The sequence below is a fragment of the Diabrotica undecimpunctata genome, chromosome 1 (genome assembly GCF_040954645.1).
Source record: "Diabrotica undecimpunctata isolate CICGRU chromosome 1, icDiaUnde3, whole genome shotgun sequence".
NCBI classification, from domain to species: Eukaryota; Metazoa; Arthropoda; class Insecta; order Coleoptera; family Chrysomelidae; genus Diabrotica; species Diabrotica undecimpunctata.
In genome coordinates this window covers 50,533,789-50,551,788 of record NC_092803.1, presented here as the reverse complement: position 1 = coordinate 50,551,788, position 18,000 = coordinate 50,533,789, and the positions used below count along the sequence as shown (strand labels likewise).

The 18,000-nt window shown below is 31.8% G+C and overlaps 1 protein-coding gene across 1 annotated transcript; it reads left to right on the top strand.

Moving 5' to 3' along the window:
* Positions 1–9,583: 9,583 nt before the first annotated feature.
* Positions 9,584–15,551, top strand: LOC140449099 (uncharacterized). The gene is made up of 2 exons (XM_072542242.1): positions 9,584–10,603; positions 15,369–15,551. Exons 1-2 carry the CDS (start codon positions 9,797–9,799, stop codon positions 15,549–15,551), a joined length of 990 nt encoding a protein of 329 aa, XP_072398343.1. The 5' UTR covers positions 9,584–9,796.
* Positions 15,552–18,000: the final 2,449 nt, after the last annotated feature.

The window sequence follows — 18,000 nt, the reverse complement described above, 5'->3', positions numbered from 1 at the left end:
AAAATGTTGTAGACACTTCAACGGAAGATAGCAAAATTAACAAAGATTCTAAGAAGTGTCCTTTGTGTAATTTTCATTCAAGTTATGTTGCAGAATTGCACACTCACTTTCAAGAAGAACACAACCTAATCCAAGAAAGTGAAACACTTCAATTTTCCAATTTAGCCTCTTTTCAGGAGTGGAAATATTCTATTGAAAGTAGTACAAAAACCAAATACGTTAAAGTAGAGAACTTTTCCGCAAAGACTCACAAGACAATGAAGTTTCTGTGTCATCGGTCAGGCTGCTTTAATTCTGAAAGCAAAGGAAAGAGGCACTTAAAAATGAAAGGCAGTATAAAAATTGGTGGATTTTGCCCATCAGGTTTCACGGTTGTGGTTGATTTGGCAGAAAAAGTTGAAGTCAATTTTATAAAAACACACATTGGACATCAAACTGATATTGGACAGTTATTTCTAAGTGTATCTGAACGTCAGTCTATTGCTGAAAAAATTGCCTTGAGAATTCCATTTTCAACTATTTTAGATGAAGTGCGTGACTCTGTTCGAAATTCTGAGTTAGAACGATTGCATCTTCTTACAAAAAAAGATTTGTACAACATCGAATGTGCATATAATTTAAATACATCTTCAGGGCACCACAAAGTTGATGGAATTAGTGTGGATGCATGGGTAAAAGACATGGAGGCGACTGGAAATGTTTTATTTTACAAAGCACAAGAAACCACTAATGAAAAATATCCATTCTTGAAGTCTAACGACTTTGTTTTAATTATTATGACTGACGCACAAGCTGAGATAATGTGTAAATATGGTTCGGACTGTGTATGTGTAGATGGTACACATGGAACAAATGGATATGGGTTTGAGCTGAATACTGTTTTAGTGTTGGATAATTTAAGACAAGGATTTCCATGCGCATTTCTAATATCCAACAGAAGCGATCAAGAGGTCCTTACTGTATTTTTCTCCGCCATAAAAGAAAAAGTAGGACTAATATCCTGTAAAAATTTCATGTCTGACCTAGCAGATTCATTTTATAATGCATGGATACAAGTGATGACTCTTCCTGAGCATAGGTTAGTTATCAAAGTTATTATTTAAATAATTAAGAGTAATTTCGTTCTATTTTTAGACTGTATTGTACTTGGCACTTGGATCGAGCATGGCGAAATAATTTGTGTAAAATTACCACCAAAGAAAAACAGGTTTGTACACTTTGGTGAATAAATATAATTCAAAATTATAAATGCTAGTACAACCATATAATTTATTAATAACTGTATGTATTGTAGGTGCTGGTATACAAACAACTGCGTATAATTTTACAAGAAACAGATGTACCCACATTTTCGATAATGTTAAAAGAGTTTCAGTGCCAATTGGAAAATGATCCTGATCTTCATCCCTTTTTGCATTATTTTAAAAGTTATTATGCCAATAAATCAGAATTTTGGGCATATTGTTACAGGATGCATACAGGTTTAAATACTAATATGCACATAGAGCGTATGCACAGAACACTGAAGTATTTATATTTAAATGGAAAAACCGTTAAATGCTTGGATAAAGCCATTTTAGCAATAATGAAATTCGTCAGGGACAAACTGTTTGATTCATTAATAGTCTTACATAAAGGTAAAATTTGCAATAAAATCAAAGAATTGCGCATACGTCACAAAATTAGCTTAGATTTGAACATGTCCTTAATAATTCCATCTGAGAATGGTTGGAGCATTGCTTCCTCTAGAAAGTATGAAGTATATACAGTAGAAGAAAATGAAATAAACTGCAAATGTGAGATATTTTGTACTGAATGTGGCTCATGTATCCACCCACCGATACAGGTGTTCCTGCATAGATTCTGCAATCAAATGGAATATGTGTAAACACATTCACCTCTTGTGCAGATACAGAGGTTTACATTCTGAAAACCAAGAAAATTTACAAGGTAAAAACAATAGTAATATAACTAACAAATATTTTTATTTGCTGCAACTCACACATTTAATTTATGGTTCTGGATTGACAATTGATTTTAATGTTATTGAAGGTTAAAGAAGTACAGATATTGGTTTTGTTTGTTAATATAGTTCTGTTTGTAGTTTTAGAGTCCAACAGTGGAAATCAACCCCCTACTGATATTTCTAAAAATAAAGTCGAAGAATGTATTCTTACAGAAATAAGTAAAAAAGAAGAAAATTCAACAGCTACATTCAATAATAAAAAAGAGAGTATAAAAGTGAAATTTTTGGAACTGCTGGATTCCGCTACTTCTCTCCAACAGCTCGAGGTTTTTGAAAAAGCAATTGCGCCAATTGCACCAACACTATCAGCATTAACTGTATCGAATTTTTCCAGTCCTGCATCTACGAACATCAATGTCCCTCATAATAAAAAGATTCAAATGCAACGTAGGCTATTTTCTACAAAAAAGAAAATGAAAAATACCAGAACCAAAATTCAGAAACCAAGTTCTGAAGAAACTGACTTGCTATCTTTAAGTTTAGTTTCAAAACAGTAGCTATTCTACTTTTTTATTAAACATAAAAACTAGTAGTTTGCTATTAATTTCAGGTTATCAGACTGTGTGCAAATAATAATTTATAAACATGTATTTTTTAAGATATTAAAAATTATTATAAATTTGGTTGTTTTATTCATTCACTCGCTATAACTCTCTATAAAGATAAAAAATGCTTAGTCCCTTTAGCTTTGTTATATCTGGCAGATATACAGCCAGAAAAATGAAAGATTACCCATGAAGGATCATATCAATCACTTATTTTGTATTTGCTGTCTTTTTCTATAAATAACAAATGTTTGTTATAGAAAAAGACAGCAAATACAAAATAAGTGATTGATATGATCATTTATGGGTAATCTTTCATTTTTCCGACTGTATTACATATTAGAGGTATACATACAAGGACTTACAATATTAATAAAGTAATTCTTTGTCAACTGTAGTGATTTACTGAATAACATATATACATAGGTATATTAAATTTAACAATATTTCCACATAAAAAAACTCAGTTAAAAGTTCTTCCTTTTGGGTCAGTCTCTACTTGGGAACTCCTTTTTCTGACTGCATTTACCTGTTTTTCTTGTAAAAGTTTTGCCTGCTTCTGAAAGCCTGCACATTTCTGTTTTTCGTAAATTTAAATCTATTTATCCTAGCAGTATTTCTTGTAAAGCATTATCATCTACTCCTTTAGGATCAAAAGTTTATCCAGGTATATGAATTCCACTGAAGAACTTAAAACTTTCCATTATTATATTTGTTCTCTGTAAACACTACACCTGGACCATGTTATATCTGGGAGATTTATTATCATATATATTGGAAGTATACATAAATGATATAACTTGTTTTAAATATTTATTATTATCACTTCCACGTATATACCATCTTATTGTGATTATTATTTTTATTATACAACAACTATGATCTATAATAAGTGACAAGCAGGTAAGCCCTCACCCTTTGTGTCACAAGATTCAAGAAGTGTCCCTTGTGTAATTTTCATTCAAGTTATGTTGCAGAATTCCACACTCACTTCCAAGAAGAACACAACCTGATCCTAGAAAGTGAAACACTTCAATTTTCCAATTTAGCTTCTTTTCAGGAGTGGAAATGTTCTATTGAAAGTAGTACAAAAACAAAATACTTTAAAGTAGAGAACTTTTCCACAGACTCACAAAACAATGAAGTTTCTGTGTCATAGGTCAGGCTGCTTTAATTCTGAAAGCAAAGGAAAGAGGCACTTAAAAATGAAAAGCAGTATAAAAATTGGTGGATTTTGCCCAGCAGGTCTCAAGGTTGTGGTTCAATTGGCAGAAAAAGTTGAAGTCAATTTTATAAAAACACACATTGGACATCAAACTGATATTGGACAGTTACTTCTAAGTATATCTGAACGTCAGACTATTGCTGATATTTGATATTGGTTATTATACAACAACATAACAACAACTATGATCTATAATAATAACACAGTTTAACCACAAATTTTTATACTATGATAATAATAAGTGACAAGCAGACACGCCCTCCCACTCCCACTCCCTTTGTGTCACTGTCTCTGTCTTGTCACTTGTTGCCAACTCACAATAAGATAATAATAATTTATAATATGTAAAATAATAAAACTGTATTCAAAACACAATTAAACATAACTTCTTGTTTGTGTGAACAATCTGAGAACGTTTCGTGATATGAGAACTGTTACATTCAAACTTCAAACCTGTACATAATTTGAATGACGCGCCACACACAAAATCAAGTGCGATTGGATTGGTCAGGATTATCCTGACCTGCCAACGGCTAGACGCTAGTCATTACAGTCAAATTTCAAATTTGTGTTTGCGGTATTGCCATGTCCTTATTATGTATATGTTTTATGCCTCAAATATGCTTTGAAACAGTACATTTTTATTATATTATTTTATGAAATCGGGTATTTTAAAAAAAAAATTAAATTTACATAAAACACGAACGAATGAATATTTGTTTGTTTTGATATTAGTTGCAGTTATTAGAAAAAAAAATTATAATTGGCCTTTGGTAGATTAGCAAATAAACTTGGCAATACTGTCAAAACTTGGAAAACATTAGTAGCCAGGTTGCAACAGATGTTCAGCAGATTTCAATTTTATGACTATTTTCTTATAATTTTGTGATGAAATGGTACCTGACAGTGGCGGCTTTTGGGGGTAGGCAGGATAGGCCGGGCCTACCCAATAATTTTAAGAGCTTTAAAATTGAAAAACATATATTTAAATATTATGTTAATGCATGTAAATAACTTTTAAATGTACTAAATCACTCAATACATTAGTGTCTGTTAAAACAACTAAGTTATTATATTACCACAGAAAGCATCGAATCGTATTCAGGCATTTTAAATATCTTTAATAGTTCCGATCGGAACTGGCCGACCCAGCTCACATAAGATCCCCGTACAAAAAGCGTTTGAAGTTAAGCAGCTTGCCGGACAACGATTTATATTGTCGTGTTTATGCTTGCTGTTTAGGCACCAGACGATCGGGCCTACACCGACCATCGTTGTCACTTGTAACGTAATTATCGAATTGTAATATAAATTTTCTTTTAAATTATGATAAAAAAATATGTAACATACCTAATCTATAATTGTAACATATTTTTAAACAAACAACACAATTGTAAACAAGTGCATGGTTGTCCAAATAAATTTAAAAAAATTCGTAAAATTCGAAGAAAAAAAATCACATTTGCGTGATTTCTATATCGCCTGATTGTATGCAACTTATATATAATACATATTATACCTTGTAGGTATGTGAGATTGTTTTATAACTGATACATAAAACTGAGTTTTTATGACGCTTTACCAGGTTGCAGTAATAGTAATGTTGATAGTGAGTGTTTGGACATTGTTGTTTCACTATTGGACTCGCCATTATTTAGAAGAACTGAAATTGATAGAAAAAAAATTATTATGAATGAAAAGCCTACTCCAACATTGCGTATTGACCAAAAAGATGGGAAAAAGATGCGTACTTTTAATTGCTCTTGGTATGATGTCTACAAATGGTTGTCTGGAAGTATTACGAAAAACAGACTATATTGTTGGCCGTGTTTGTTATTTTCTAATAAAAAATGTGTATAGAATTGTGAAGGATACTTTGATTTAAAAACTATGTCTGCCTCCTTAAAAAAACATTCCAGTTGCAAGGAACATTTAAGTAATTTCCTGTCCTTTTAGAATGTACAGAAGAGGGCGTTTTCTGTTCGCGATTTGCTAGATGAAAAATCAAAAATCGCAAAAATTAGATACAACGCAGAAGTTAAAATGAACAGAGAAATCATTAAAAAATTAGTTAGCCGCCACTGGTACCTGAATACCCTTTTGTTAATGTATTATATATATTTTATAGTTAGTTACTGGAACTTGTTCAGATCGTCATTACATTCGTCGAACTACATTTAAATTGTGTGAATTTGTGTATTCTATAAACAAAATTAAATTTTAATTTAAATTTAAAAGAATGTTTAGGGTGATTTGACCGGTAGTCGGCCAGTTTTGTTCAATGTCAATTTCGAATCACTGTAGAACAACCCAACACAGAGAAGCGACAGTCCTTTGAAGTTACGTGGCCAAGCCGCCAATGACAGCTAACAACCAGAAAATTAATAGTCAGTGGGCATATCACACAATATAAATTCTTAAGAGCGTAGGCGCAAAATTTCGGGCCAATGTTTTTTAAATGCATTCATTTTTTCCGAATCCTGAAAAAACTATTATTTAAAGTATTTTTGAAAAATTTAAACGCAGAATGAAAGACTACATTATTACTGAGGGCCGAAAGTCCTTGAAAACTTCTATAATGTTTACTTTAATAAGTTACAGGGGTGAAAAAAAATTGGGGTGAAATTATTGTCTGGTATTACAACCTCTTGTAACTAAGTTGAACTCAATCTAACTTCCACTCCAATTAGGTCAAATTATATACCTACCTTGAACAACAGCAGGTAAACATTCAGAATTTGAAATTAATTTGTCTGTTTCTTTTAATTGTGGGGTCGATCCCGAAACAATAACATTCTCTAAAAAAACCTCAGCGTGAAAATATATCAGCATAAAATATTGCTTTCGAAAAATATGATTTTTTAACTTAAATGTACACAAACCTAAAACGATAATCTTCTTTGGTGGTTCTTCGATATCTTCACCGTGGTCAATTGTGTTTGTCGTATTATATGAAAATATTGAAGGTACTGCGTCATGCGCCAATGTTTTTCTTCTATTTCCTTTTACAATAACATTATCTTCAAAATGCAGTTCACAAATCCTATAATTATTATAAAGTGAATCCATTTTGAATAACAAATCTTCTCGTCTGCAAGCTTCTATCCACACTTTGGCACTACAAATTTTTAACAGAACAAATTTTAAACAAAGAACCTTTTCTGTATTTATAAATAATACTTTATTACTTACAATTATAAGAGTATTAGCACTGTTATTCTATGGTATTAGTATATTCTAAGTATATTGTAAGTAATGAAATATTTAACTTCTGTCAATATCTAATCTTAATAAATTTTCAGTTTTCTCCTGATGAAGTCACAAAAGTGTCACTAAATATTGAGATATACAACAAATAAAGTTTTAATATTTTTTATTTGTAATTCCCATTTAAAACTCCTAAATATTTTATGTATTTCGATCCATATATTTGATTTTTTTTATTTATATTTAACGAATTAAAAATTGGCAGACAACTTTTGTATATAGCAAAAAGTAGATGAGTACCTATTTAGTTTTTTCATAATTTAATGTAAGTTTGTTTATTTGCAACCATGTTTTTGCAATTTTGAAGTCTTGTTCTGTTGGAATTTTAAGATTTTCCCAATTATCGGTCTAATTATGTTTCCAACAATTTTTAGTTTGAGCATTTTAGTAATTTCTTTGTTTCGTTTAAGAGCGTAGACGCAAAATTTCGGGCCAATGCTTTTTAACATTTTTTTGGAATCCTGAGAAAACTAACAAATATTTTTGTAAAATTTAAACACAGAATGAAAGATTACATTATTACCGAGGGCCGAAAGTCCCTTAGAATAAACAAAAAGTTTTTTTGAATGAGATATTTGAAATTAAAAATCACACTAAATTTTCTCTTTTTTTTCACCCCTGTAACTTATTATAATAAACATTATAAAAGTTTTCGGGGACTTTTGGCCCTCAGTGATAATGTGGTCTTTCATTCTGCGTTTAAATTTTTCAAAAATACTTATTAGTTTTTTCAGGATTCGAAAAAAATGAATACATTTAAAAAACATTTGCCCCAAATTTTGCGCCTCTTAAATCAAATATTCTCGTGTATAAAACCCTCTATATATTTTTATTTCTTAAAAATACTATATTCGTATTGTTGTCTTCGAGCGCGCCGACATTTGGCCACCATCTGTTGATTTTTTGACCTGAGCCTTCGGAGACTTGCGTCTTTCAATAAAAGAAATAGCACTGACACCAAATTTAATGTTTTCATTTTGAACTAGGTATCCCTTGGCAGACCAAAGTTTATTTTTTTATAGCTCGGACAGACACGTCGGCGTCGGCTTACTGTTCGAAAGTCAAACCAATACTAATATGTAATTAGTAATAACTAATAATAATTACAAAGCAATAGTAATTACCTGTTATTATTCTTAGGAAATCTAAATAAACTTATTCCTTTTCCTGTCACAGATGAACATCCGCGAATCGCACAAATATATCCAGACATTTTAAATATAAATTAAACTTTTAACTATAAACTTATATATTTAACTATAAACTATAACTATAACCTTTTAACTATAAATAAATTATATAAATGGTCAAATGCACTTGTTGTGTCGAGTATTTACCATAGACGCCTACGGACTATCGAAAACAACCAGAATTAAAGAATAAGCACGTGTTTTTGACAGTAATACAACCAGAATCGGGCATGCGTATACAAAAATGGTACACGCTTTTGGACCGCTATGTCGCTTCTATGTGTCTCATTCTAGGGTAGAACCATAAAGCTGTTAGAGTAGGGATGTTCACAAATTTTTAAATATAGTTAAATTCAATTAAATTCAATAGATTATAAACTATATAAAAATATAGTAAACATGACATTGTTTAAAAATATATATTTTTTAAGATAAATCAATTCTTAATTTTAATTTTGATGGAGGCTAGAAAAACGGCTCCTCGCAGAGAGGCTACGGTGTGTGACGTCAGCAGTCGTATCGACAACTTGTATATACGTATTTACGAAGTGTAATCAGTTCTTTAAGTATTTATACAGTGATAATGAAGCCAAATAAGTGGTGTTTGCTACAAAGAGAGGGAAAAACTAGAAAAGGCAGTTATTATGCAAGTTAGAAAAAAAAATAAATGCAAATATATGTACCTCGGAAGGAATCAACACTATGTTCATTTTTAAAACTTTACAGGAGAGCAGTTTTAAACTTTTTTTCATCAAAAAGTATTATTGTTGCAGCTATTTATTGAGATATCGAAACAATATTTTACTAGAACATTCTGTTTATTGTTATTTACATAATACATTTGTTATAATTAAAAACAAATTTGTTCCCGTGTTTTTAACCCTTTTAACGGACATGGTGTTGTATCCATCTAATAAAGTTATTGTACTGTAAAAGTTAGTATGGGGTATTCAATAACAACTACAATCCTATTATTTGACTTTTACTGACAAAATTTATTTAACCATACAATTTTCCTTTACAAATACAAATATGTATGTAAAAATGGCATTTTAGGTACAAACCACTCAGTCATCCTCAAGGATGGATGGTCATCCTCTCCTTCTGGATAGTCACTATTAGTATTACTAGTAGGTATGCTTTAAGTTTTGATAAAAATCATGGCAAAATGTAGGAACATTTGACAGTAATGCCAATAGATCGTTATACTTTTGTTGTGATATAAGTATTGGACTTTGTGATACCAGTTGCAAATCTTTTGGCAATGTAAGGTGTCGCCTTCGAAACCTAACAAAGTCAATCTCCTGGTTTTCGTCATGAAAATTGTAGTGTCGCAACTAGTAGAGTAGACAGCTACTGGCTGTAATAGTGTTACATACAAGGCCAAAATAAGATATGGACTATCTGTCAATATAAAAAATAAAAAGAACTAACCTAATTATTAAGATGTAAAATGGCAGCAAGGAATAAAGAGCTTTAAGTAACAAGTACTGGGTTTCAATACATTACAATTGGCGACGAGGAAAAATAAATACATATAGAAATGGCGGAAGGCTTAGTGCCAACAGTGTTAAGAACTACCATTGGATCCATGGCAGAATTCAGATTGGGAGACGATTGGACCACATGGGAAGAACGCCTGGAGCAGTATTTTTGTGCAAACTACGTAGAAGAAGACAAGAAGGTGTCAGTTCTACTTACACTGATTGGGGAACAAGCTTATAAAACTTTACGGGACATATGTGATCCAGTCAAACCAAAACACAAAACATATGTTGAGCTATGTACAATTCTACGGAAACAATTTACTAAAAGAATATCAGTGTTCAAAGAAACTATACGGCAGTGGTATGCTCGTCTAAAAAGCAAAGCGAGTGAATGTAAGTTTGGTAATATATTGAGTTCTGTACTTAAAGATAAGTTCATCACAGGACTAAAGAAGGGGCCTATATTGGATCGTTTATGTGAAGAAGAACATACCCTAAGTTTTGAGGCTTTGGTGGAGATAGCTTTAAAAAAAGAGGCAACTTTTGAACAAGTAAATTGTACCACAGAGATCCATGCAGTAGGTTCAGTGAGAAGGTCTCAAACAGCAGGGGCCAACCAGAACCAAAGAATTAGAGAAAACAACACGATGCAGAATTCAAAATGCCAGCACTGTGGAAAAGGGAATCATGTGTTTTCAGCTTGTCGTTATAAGACATATCGTTGCAGATTATGTAGCAAAACAGGGCATTTGGCTCAAGTATGTCCTGGGAAAAGAAGCAATTACGTGTCAGTGGAGGCAATTGAGGAGGAACAATTCCAGCGAAAAGAAGAAGAGACAATTGATTATGTTGAAATGTACTATGTAAGTAATGAATATGTTAAACCTTCTAAAATAGAATTATTTATAAATGGTCAGCCCCTATTAATGGAGATAGACTCCGGAGCTGGTATATCAGTGATACCAGACAATATTTTTAAACAGAAATTTGATAAAACCTGGTTAAAACCTACCAATACTAGATTAAAATGCTATAATGGTTCAGTGATTACTCCGGAAGGAGAATTTATTGCAGAAGTCAAATATCAGGATATTATGCATAAGTGTAAGTTAGTCATTGTTAAAAACGGGAGTACTCCATTAGTAGGAAGAGACTTAATAAAACTTTTTAAAATACAAATTACATTTGATCAACATGTAAACAAAATAGAGAGTAATAATTTAACTGAGTTATTAAGTACATATGAAGGTTTATTCAAAGATGAATTAGGTTGTTTTAAGTATGAAAAGGTGAAATTACAGGTGCAACCAATGGTCAAACCTATTTTTTATAAACCACGGCCTGTGCCTTTTCTATTTAAGGAATCAATTAATAAAGAATTAGATCAGTTGGTTGAAAAGGGAGTAATTTCTTTAATTGAAAACTCTGAATGGGGTACACCTTTAGTGCCAATAAATAAAGAGGATGGAAAGATACGTTTATGCGCTGACTACAAGGTAACGGTAAACAGATTTCTACATGATGTAAAATATCCTTTACCTCGTATTGAGGAGCTTTTTACTGCTCTTCAGGGTGGGGAACATTTTACAAAGCTAGATTGAAGGAATGCTTATAATCAATTAGAATTAGAGGAAAGTACAAAATTATTGTTATCTTGGAGTACGCATAGAGGTATATATAAAGTAAACAGGTTACCCTATGGTACCAAACCAGCCTGTGCCATTTTTCAGAAAATATTAGAAAAAGTTTTGCTAGGAGCTAAAGGAACCATTAACTTCATGGACGATATTGTGGTCACAGGAAAGAATAGAGACGAGCATTTAAAAAACTTACAGGTAGTGTTAGAATAGACTGTATAAGGCAGGGTTCAGACTTAACTTGAATAAATGTAAATTTTTTCAACCAGAAATACGGTATTTAGGACACTATATAAATAAAGGAGGTCTACATAAAGACCCAGATAAAACTAAAGCTATTTCAGAGATTCCTAGACCTAAAAATGTAACAGAAATTAAAGCTTTTGTGGGTATGGTCAATTATTATGGAAAATTTGTACCGAATTTATCATCTGTGCTCAGTCCTTTGTATAAATTGCTAAAAAAAGATACTCCTTTCATTTGGTCCAAAGAATGTGAAAGATCTTTTGAAAATGCAAAAGCAGCAATATTGTCAGAGCAAAATTTAGTATATTTTGATCCAGTTAAACCAATAAAGTTGGTATGTGATAGTTCAGAGGCAGGTATAGGTTGTGTGCTTTTGCATACTTTCCCAGATGGTTCAGAAAGGCCAATCAGTTTTGCATCTAGGTTATTAAACAAAGCAGAATCTAATTATTCAGTAATCCATAAGGAAGCCTTAGCAGTTTTCTGGGGAGTAAAAAAGTTTTATCAGTACCTCATGGGTCACAAGTTTACTTTATGTTCTGATCATAAGCCACTTCAAGCAATATTTGGGGAAAATAAAGGAATTCCTCAGATGGCTGCAGGTAGACTTCAAAGGTGGGCATTTTTCTTGAGTGGATTTAATTATACTTTTCAATATGTCAAGGGTTGTCAGAATGGAGGTGCTGATGGTCTTTCTAGGCTTCCACATGCAACAAAGGAGGAAGGAGAGATTACATATGATTATTTTAACTTTTTAGTAGAAGACAAGGTGCCCATTAGTGCAGATATTTTGATCAGAGAAACTAGACTAGATTTTATACTAGGGAAAGTTTACCGGTTTGTAAGAGATGGTTGGCCAGATGAAGTAGCAGAGGAGTTGAAACCTTTTAAAAGGAGGCAATTGGAATTAGGGATAGACAATGGGTTGCTAATGTGGGGCTTTAGAGTAATTGTTCCAGAGAAAGTTAGGAAGCAGTTATTGGAGGAGATACATGGAGCCCATAATGGAATGGTAAGAATGAAGACAATAGCGAGGCAATATTTCTGGTGGCCAAACCTTGATTCAGAAATTGAAACATATGTAAAAAACTGTGAGCCATGTATGAAAAACTCACAGAATCCTCAGAAGTCAGTATTAATAAAGTTTCAAGAAGCCAAAGGTGTCTTTGATCGCATACATATAGATTTTTTAGGACCCATAAAAGGAAAAATGTGTATGATATTGATAGACTCATATTCAAAGTGGCCAGAAGTTTTTATTATGAATAAAATTGATACAAACTCCACTATTAAATGTCTGAGAGAGTGTTTTGCCAGATTTGGATTGCCAAACACCATAATATCAGATAATGGCCCACAGTTTGTTAGTACAGAATTTGAAACATTTTGTAGAATGAATGGCATCATTCACAATACTTCGCCCCCATATCACCCCTCAACAAACGGAGCAGCAGAGAATAGTGTAAAACATTTTAAAAGTTCAATGAGTAAGTTGTTTGTAGATCATGTATCAGATCATAGGGATTTGTCTGAGCTTATTAGCAAATATTTGTTTTCATATAGAAATACACCTCACAGTTCAACAGGGGAAACCCCTTCCAAACTCATGTTTGGCAGACATATTAAAACACGTTTAGACTTTTTAACAAGTACAATGAGAGAAAAGGCTAGGGCCAATCAAATTAAATATCATGGTGCTAGACAAGTTACCTTTGAAGAGGGTGAGGTGGTTTACACTAAAGACTATAGGAATTTGAATAAGCCTTCATGGGTAAAAGCGATAATTGTGTCTAAAATAGGGCAAATAACTTATATATGTAAACCAATTCAAAATGATAAATTGCTTTGGAAACGACATATTGATCAAATACTTAAGTTAGGAATGTTCTATGATGATATTCATTTTGAGTTGGAAAAAGGGGAGTCAGTTGAGAAAGAGAAAGGTGAATATAGGGAAGGGGAAGGGTATGATAATAAGGAGGAGGTTTTGTTGTCAGAAGATAGTGATGATAATGCGGTAGTGGATATTACGGGAGTGTTGGGAGTGCAAGCTAGACATCTGAAAGACTCTGAAGTGCGAGCCAATCCGATATTACCTCAAAATTGGGAAATGTCGACAGCAGCTGATGGTGTGGGTGTAAATGAAAATAAACAGGATAATTGTAAAAGTAATCCTAGTGACAATAAATGTAATATTAGCAATAGGGTTGATAGCTCTAATAGTTGCGATAGACCTCGCCGCATTATTAAGCCTCCTGAGAGGTTGAATTTATAAATTCATATCTTAAGGATGGAGAGATGTAGTGTCGCAACTAGTAGAGTAGACAGCTACTGGCTGTAATAGTGTTACATACAAGGCCAAAATAAGATATGGACTATCTGTCAATATAAAAAATAAAAAGAACTAACCTAATTATTAAGATGTAAAATGGCAGCAAGGAATAAAGAGCTTTAAGTAACAAGTACTGGGTTTCAATACATTACAAAAATTACTGTTTGAAAACAGAGTTCCAATGCTGTTTTGTTTAACTTGCAGTTAAACACAGTTTGACAGAAGAACTTGTTGTTTGTTAATGTCTCTTTTCTATTAATCAAAGCCCGATTTTAAGATGTTTTGATATCATACAAAGACCTTAAATTTTTAAAATCTTCTAGTTCCATAGTATGTACGGTATATTTCATTGAGGTTTGTCTGACTAATTGCTGCCAGTCCCAGGGTGTGTAAATAGAAATGTTAAGTTTTTTCTCTTTCGCTCTATCAGCGCATGGACAGTGTCTGCCTCCATGTGGGTATTACTCTTTAGTAGAAACTTCTGGATGATAATTTTTACTTTTTTAAACAAGTATTAATGCTAACATTTTTATTCTGGCCGTAACATTTGTAAGACCATAGTATGATTTCTTTTATGTTACTGTCAGGAATGATGGTATCTACCCATTTTAGTAATGCAGATCTTATTTCATTTCCACTACGAATAGTTTATCAGAACTTTTGTCTATATCAGACTGATCTTCGTTATCAAAACTCAAGGCATCTCTAATAATATGCTCTTCATTTAAAACATCATTGCTTGGTGTATTATTTGATTCTGAAATTAAACGAGGCGTATAATATTGGTTGTAAAAGATTTAATAATATTGCTAGTCTAAGGTTGGTATCAAATCACTACATTACCCTTTTGAGGTTATGTTTTTTTAATAATTTAAAAATAATGAGCAAAAAGGTAGCTTACCTGTAAATGCAGTAGAAGAATTCGCAGAACTTTTTAGTAGGTACTTCAAGAATCTTTCTCCTACGAGAATTATGGTTCATTGTTCTTATTGTTAGTAACAAACCACTGTAAACACACCATAAATGGCAAAAGTATTATTATTAGATCACTAACAGTCTACCTCTTATCATAGAGATATGCGCGGAGGTAATTCACATGCGTAGAGGGACAAAACATTAAGTCCACATGGTGTTTTATCCCTCTACGTAAAAATTGACTTGGTGTTCTTTTAAAGGTCACTTTCTTTATCAGGAAATGGTTTAGGACCTAGTGCTCTATTCCTTTAAATAAAGTTAAATTCCTTTTAATAAAAAAGTTAATTATTAGTCTGTAAAAGTGTCAAAATTGACAAAATGGACATAGTGTTGTATCCCTCCGAGGTACAGATATGAAAACCTGTGGTTTGACAATTTTATGTGAATATGGTGTTAAATTGTTTGGAACTGTAATAAAAATCTCAGAATTGTTTTTAGATGTATTTAGACACCCAAGAACAAAACACCACTTATTTGGCTTCATTATCAGTGATTAAATACTTAAAGAACTGGTCACACTTCGTAAATATGTATACGAAACAAGTTGTCTATACGACTGCTGACGTCACACACCATAGCCTCGCTGCGAGGAGCCGTTTTTCTAGCCTCCATCAGAATTGAAATTAAGAATTGATTTATCTTAAGAAATATATATTTTTAAACAATTTTATGTTTGCTATGTTTTTATATAAATATGTTATAACCTATTGAATTTAACAATATTTAAAAATTAGTGAACATCCCTATTTCTTAATAGAATTTTTTTAATGTTTAAAGTATGTTAATAAGGTCTCAATTAAACTACTGTATTGGCTGAACATATATTAATAATATTCATACATTACAACATGATCATGTCGCCCATTGCCCCCGTTGGGAAGTGGTGTTGACTTGACATTGACATATTTGACATAGTTACCAGGTTTACGTTAAGCCTATCTTACATTAATGTCAAACACCTTCCCCTTAAAGATTAAGGCGTACCCTAGGTTTAATTGTACGTCCAAATTTTGAAATATTACATTTCTTACTATCATTATTTTTTGAGCAGCTATAATGAGGACTTACAATATCAGTATTCCTATGTTCATTAAACAAATTTGTTAAATCATTATCCTGAATACATACATTATTTAAATCATTATTATCATTATCCTTATAACTATTTGGGTTTGTGTGTGGATACAACTCAGGTTCAAGATACATGTCTGCTACGTCTGATTTTGTATGTGATTGTCTTATGTGTCTTGTGTTTCTTCTAACTATCCTATTATTGCATTCCTTTCTTATCCAGTACGATCTGGGTTCTTTAGCTTTTTCTACAATAACAGCTTTATACCATACTTTATCAACACTACCTACTCTTAACAACTACATTATCCCCCCTTTTATAAGTTGTTGGTGTACGTTTACTATGTTTATCATACTGAACTTTTGTTTTTTGTTGTTGGTCCGATAACAGTTTATAAATCTCATTCTGAATTTTAGGTTGTAATTGTTCACTATTTACTGGTATTTCTGTTCTCAAAGATCTACTATTTAATATTTGTGATGGAGATGCACTTAATGAAATAATAGCAGTATTATTATATTCTAAAACTAACTCACGATAATCAGAGTTTTCTGTAAAACTTTTTTTTTAAATTTGTTTACAAATTCCTACAGCCTTTTCAGCAAGGCCATTACTTTGGTGGTAATGAGGTGAACATGTCAGGACTGTAATTTGTTTATTATCGTAATATTTTTTACACTTAAATGATATAAATGGTAAATTATCTGCAATTAAAAATTGAGGATAGCCAAATCTGGAAAAAACATCTTGCATTGCATCTATTATGGCTTCAGATGTTTTATTATTTAATGATAGCATCTCTATCCAATGGGAAAAATAATCTATTAGAATTAAGTAAGATTTACCACCAAATTCCAAAATATCAGCCGCAATTTTATTAAACCTCAATTTTGGTATTGAATGTGCTAACATTGGCTCTCTATAATTATTTGGCATGCATTTTTCACAAATTCTACATTTTTTTATAAACTGGACAATATCATCCCTAAGGTTTGGCCAAAAAATAAAGATCTTGCTTTATTAATAGTTTTACTAGTTCCTATATGACCTTTATGTAACAGAGTAATCATTTCCTGTTTTAGAGATTTTGGTACAATTATTTTATTTTCAACAAAAACAATTCCTGCTTCAACATATATATCTTTTTTAATACTGTAATATGGCTTTATATACTCTGGAATCTTGTTTTCTTTAGGCCAGCCTTTATAATAAAAATCAACAATTGTAGCCAAAACTTTATCTTTAGAGGTTTCTTCTCTGAACTGATATATTTTTTTATCTGTCATTGGTAAGTATAGTGAGACTGAATGAACCATATCAAACATCTCTAAATCAAGGGTTTGTGCCTTTAAACTAGCTCTAGAAAGCATATCTGCAAATTGAATATGCTTTCCTGGAACATAATAAATATTTAATATGTACTTTAATAATTTTAGCCTTAAACGCTGCAACCTTACTGACCCATTTTTGCATATTGGTTTCTGCATAATTAAAATTATTGGTTTATGATCTGTTTGGACATCAACATCACACTGGTAAATAAAGTTATGAAATTTTTGTGTACCATAAAAAATGGCTAATAACTCTTTCTCTGTCTGGCTGTAATTTATTTCATGTTCATTCATAGACCTAGATGAACATGCAACTAATTTAAACATACCATCGTAGTTTTGAAACATACAACACCCAATTCTATTTTTGGATGCATCACATTGCAAAACTATCTTTTTATTTGGATCAAATGGTACCAGAGCTGGAGAATTTGAAATTATTTTCTTTAACTTATCAAAACATTCCTGGTGTTTAGGCAACCATTGCCATTCTACATTGTTTTTTAAAAGTTCACATAAAATTTGCATGTGCTCAGCCATATTTTTAACATAACGTCTAATATAGTTAAAGGAACCTATTATTCTTTGTAACTCTAATTTACTTTTTGGAGTTTCTAATTTACATAAAGCATCTGTCCTCTCAGGATCTACTTTCATTCCTAAATGA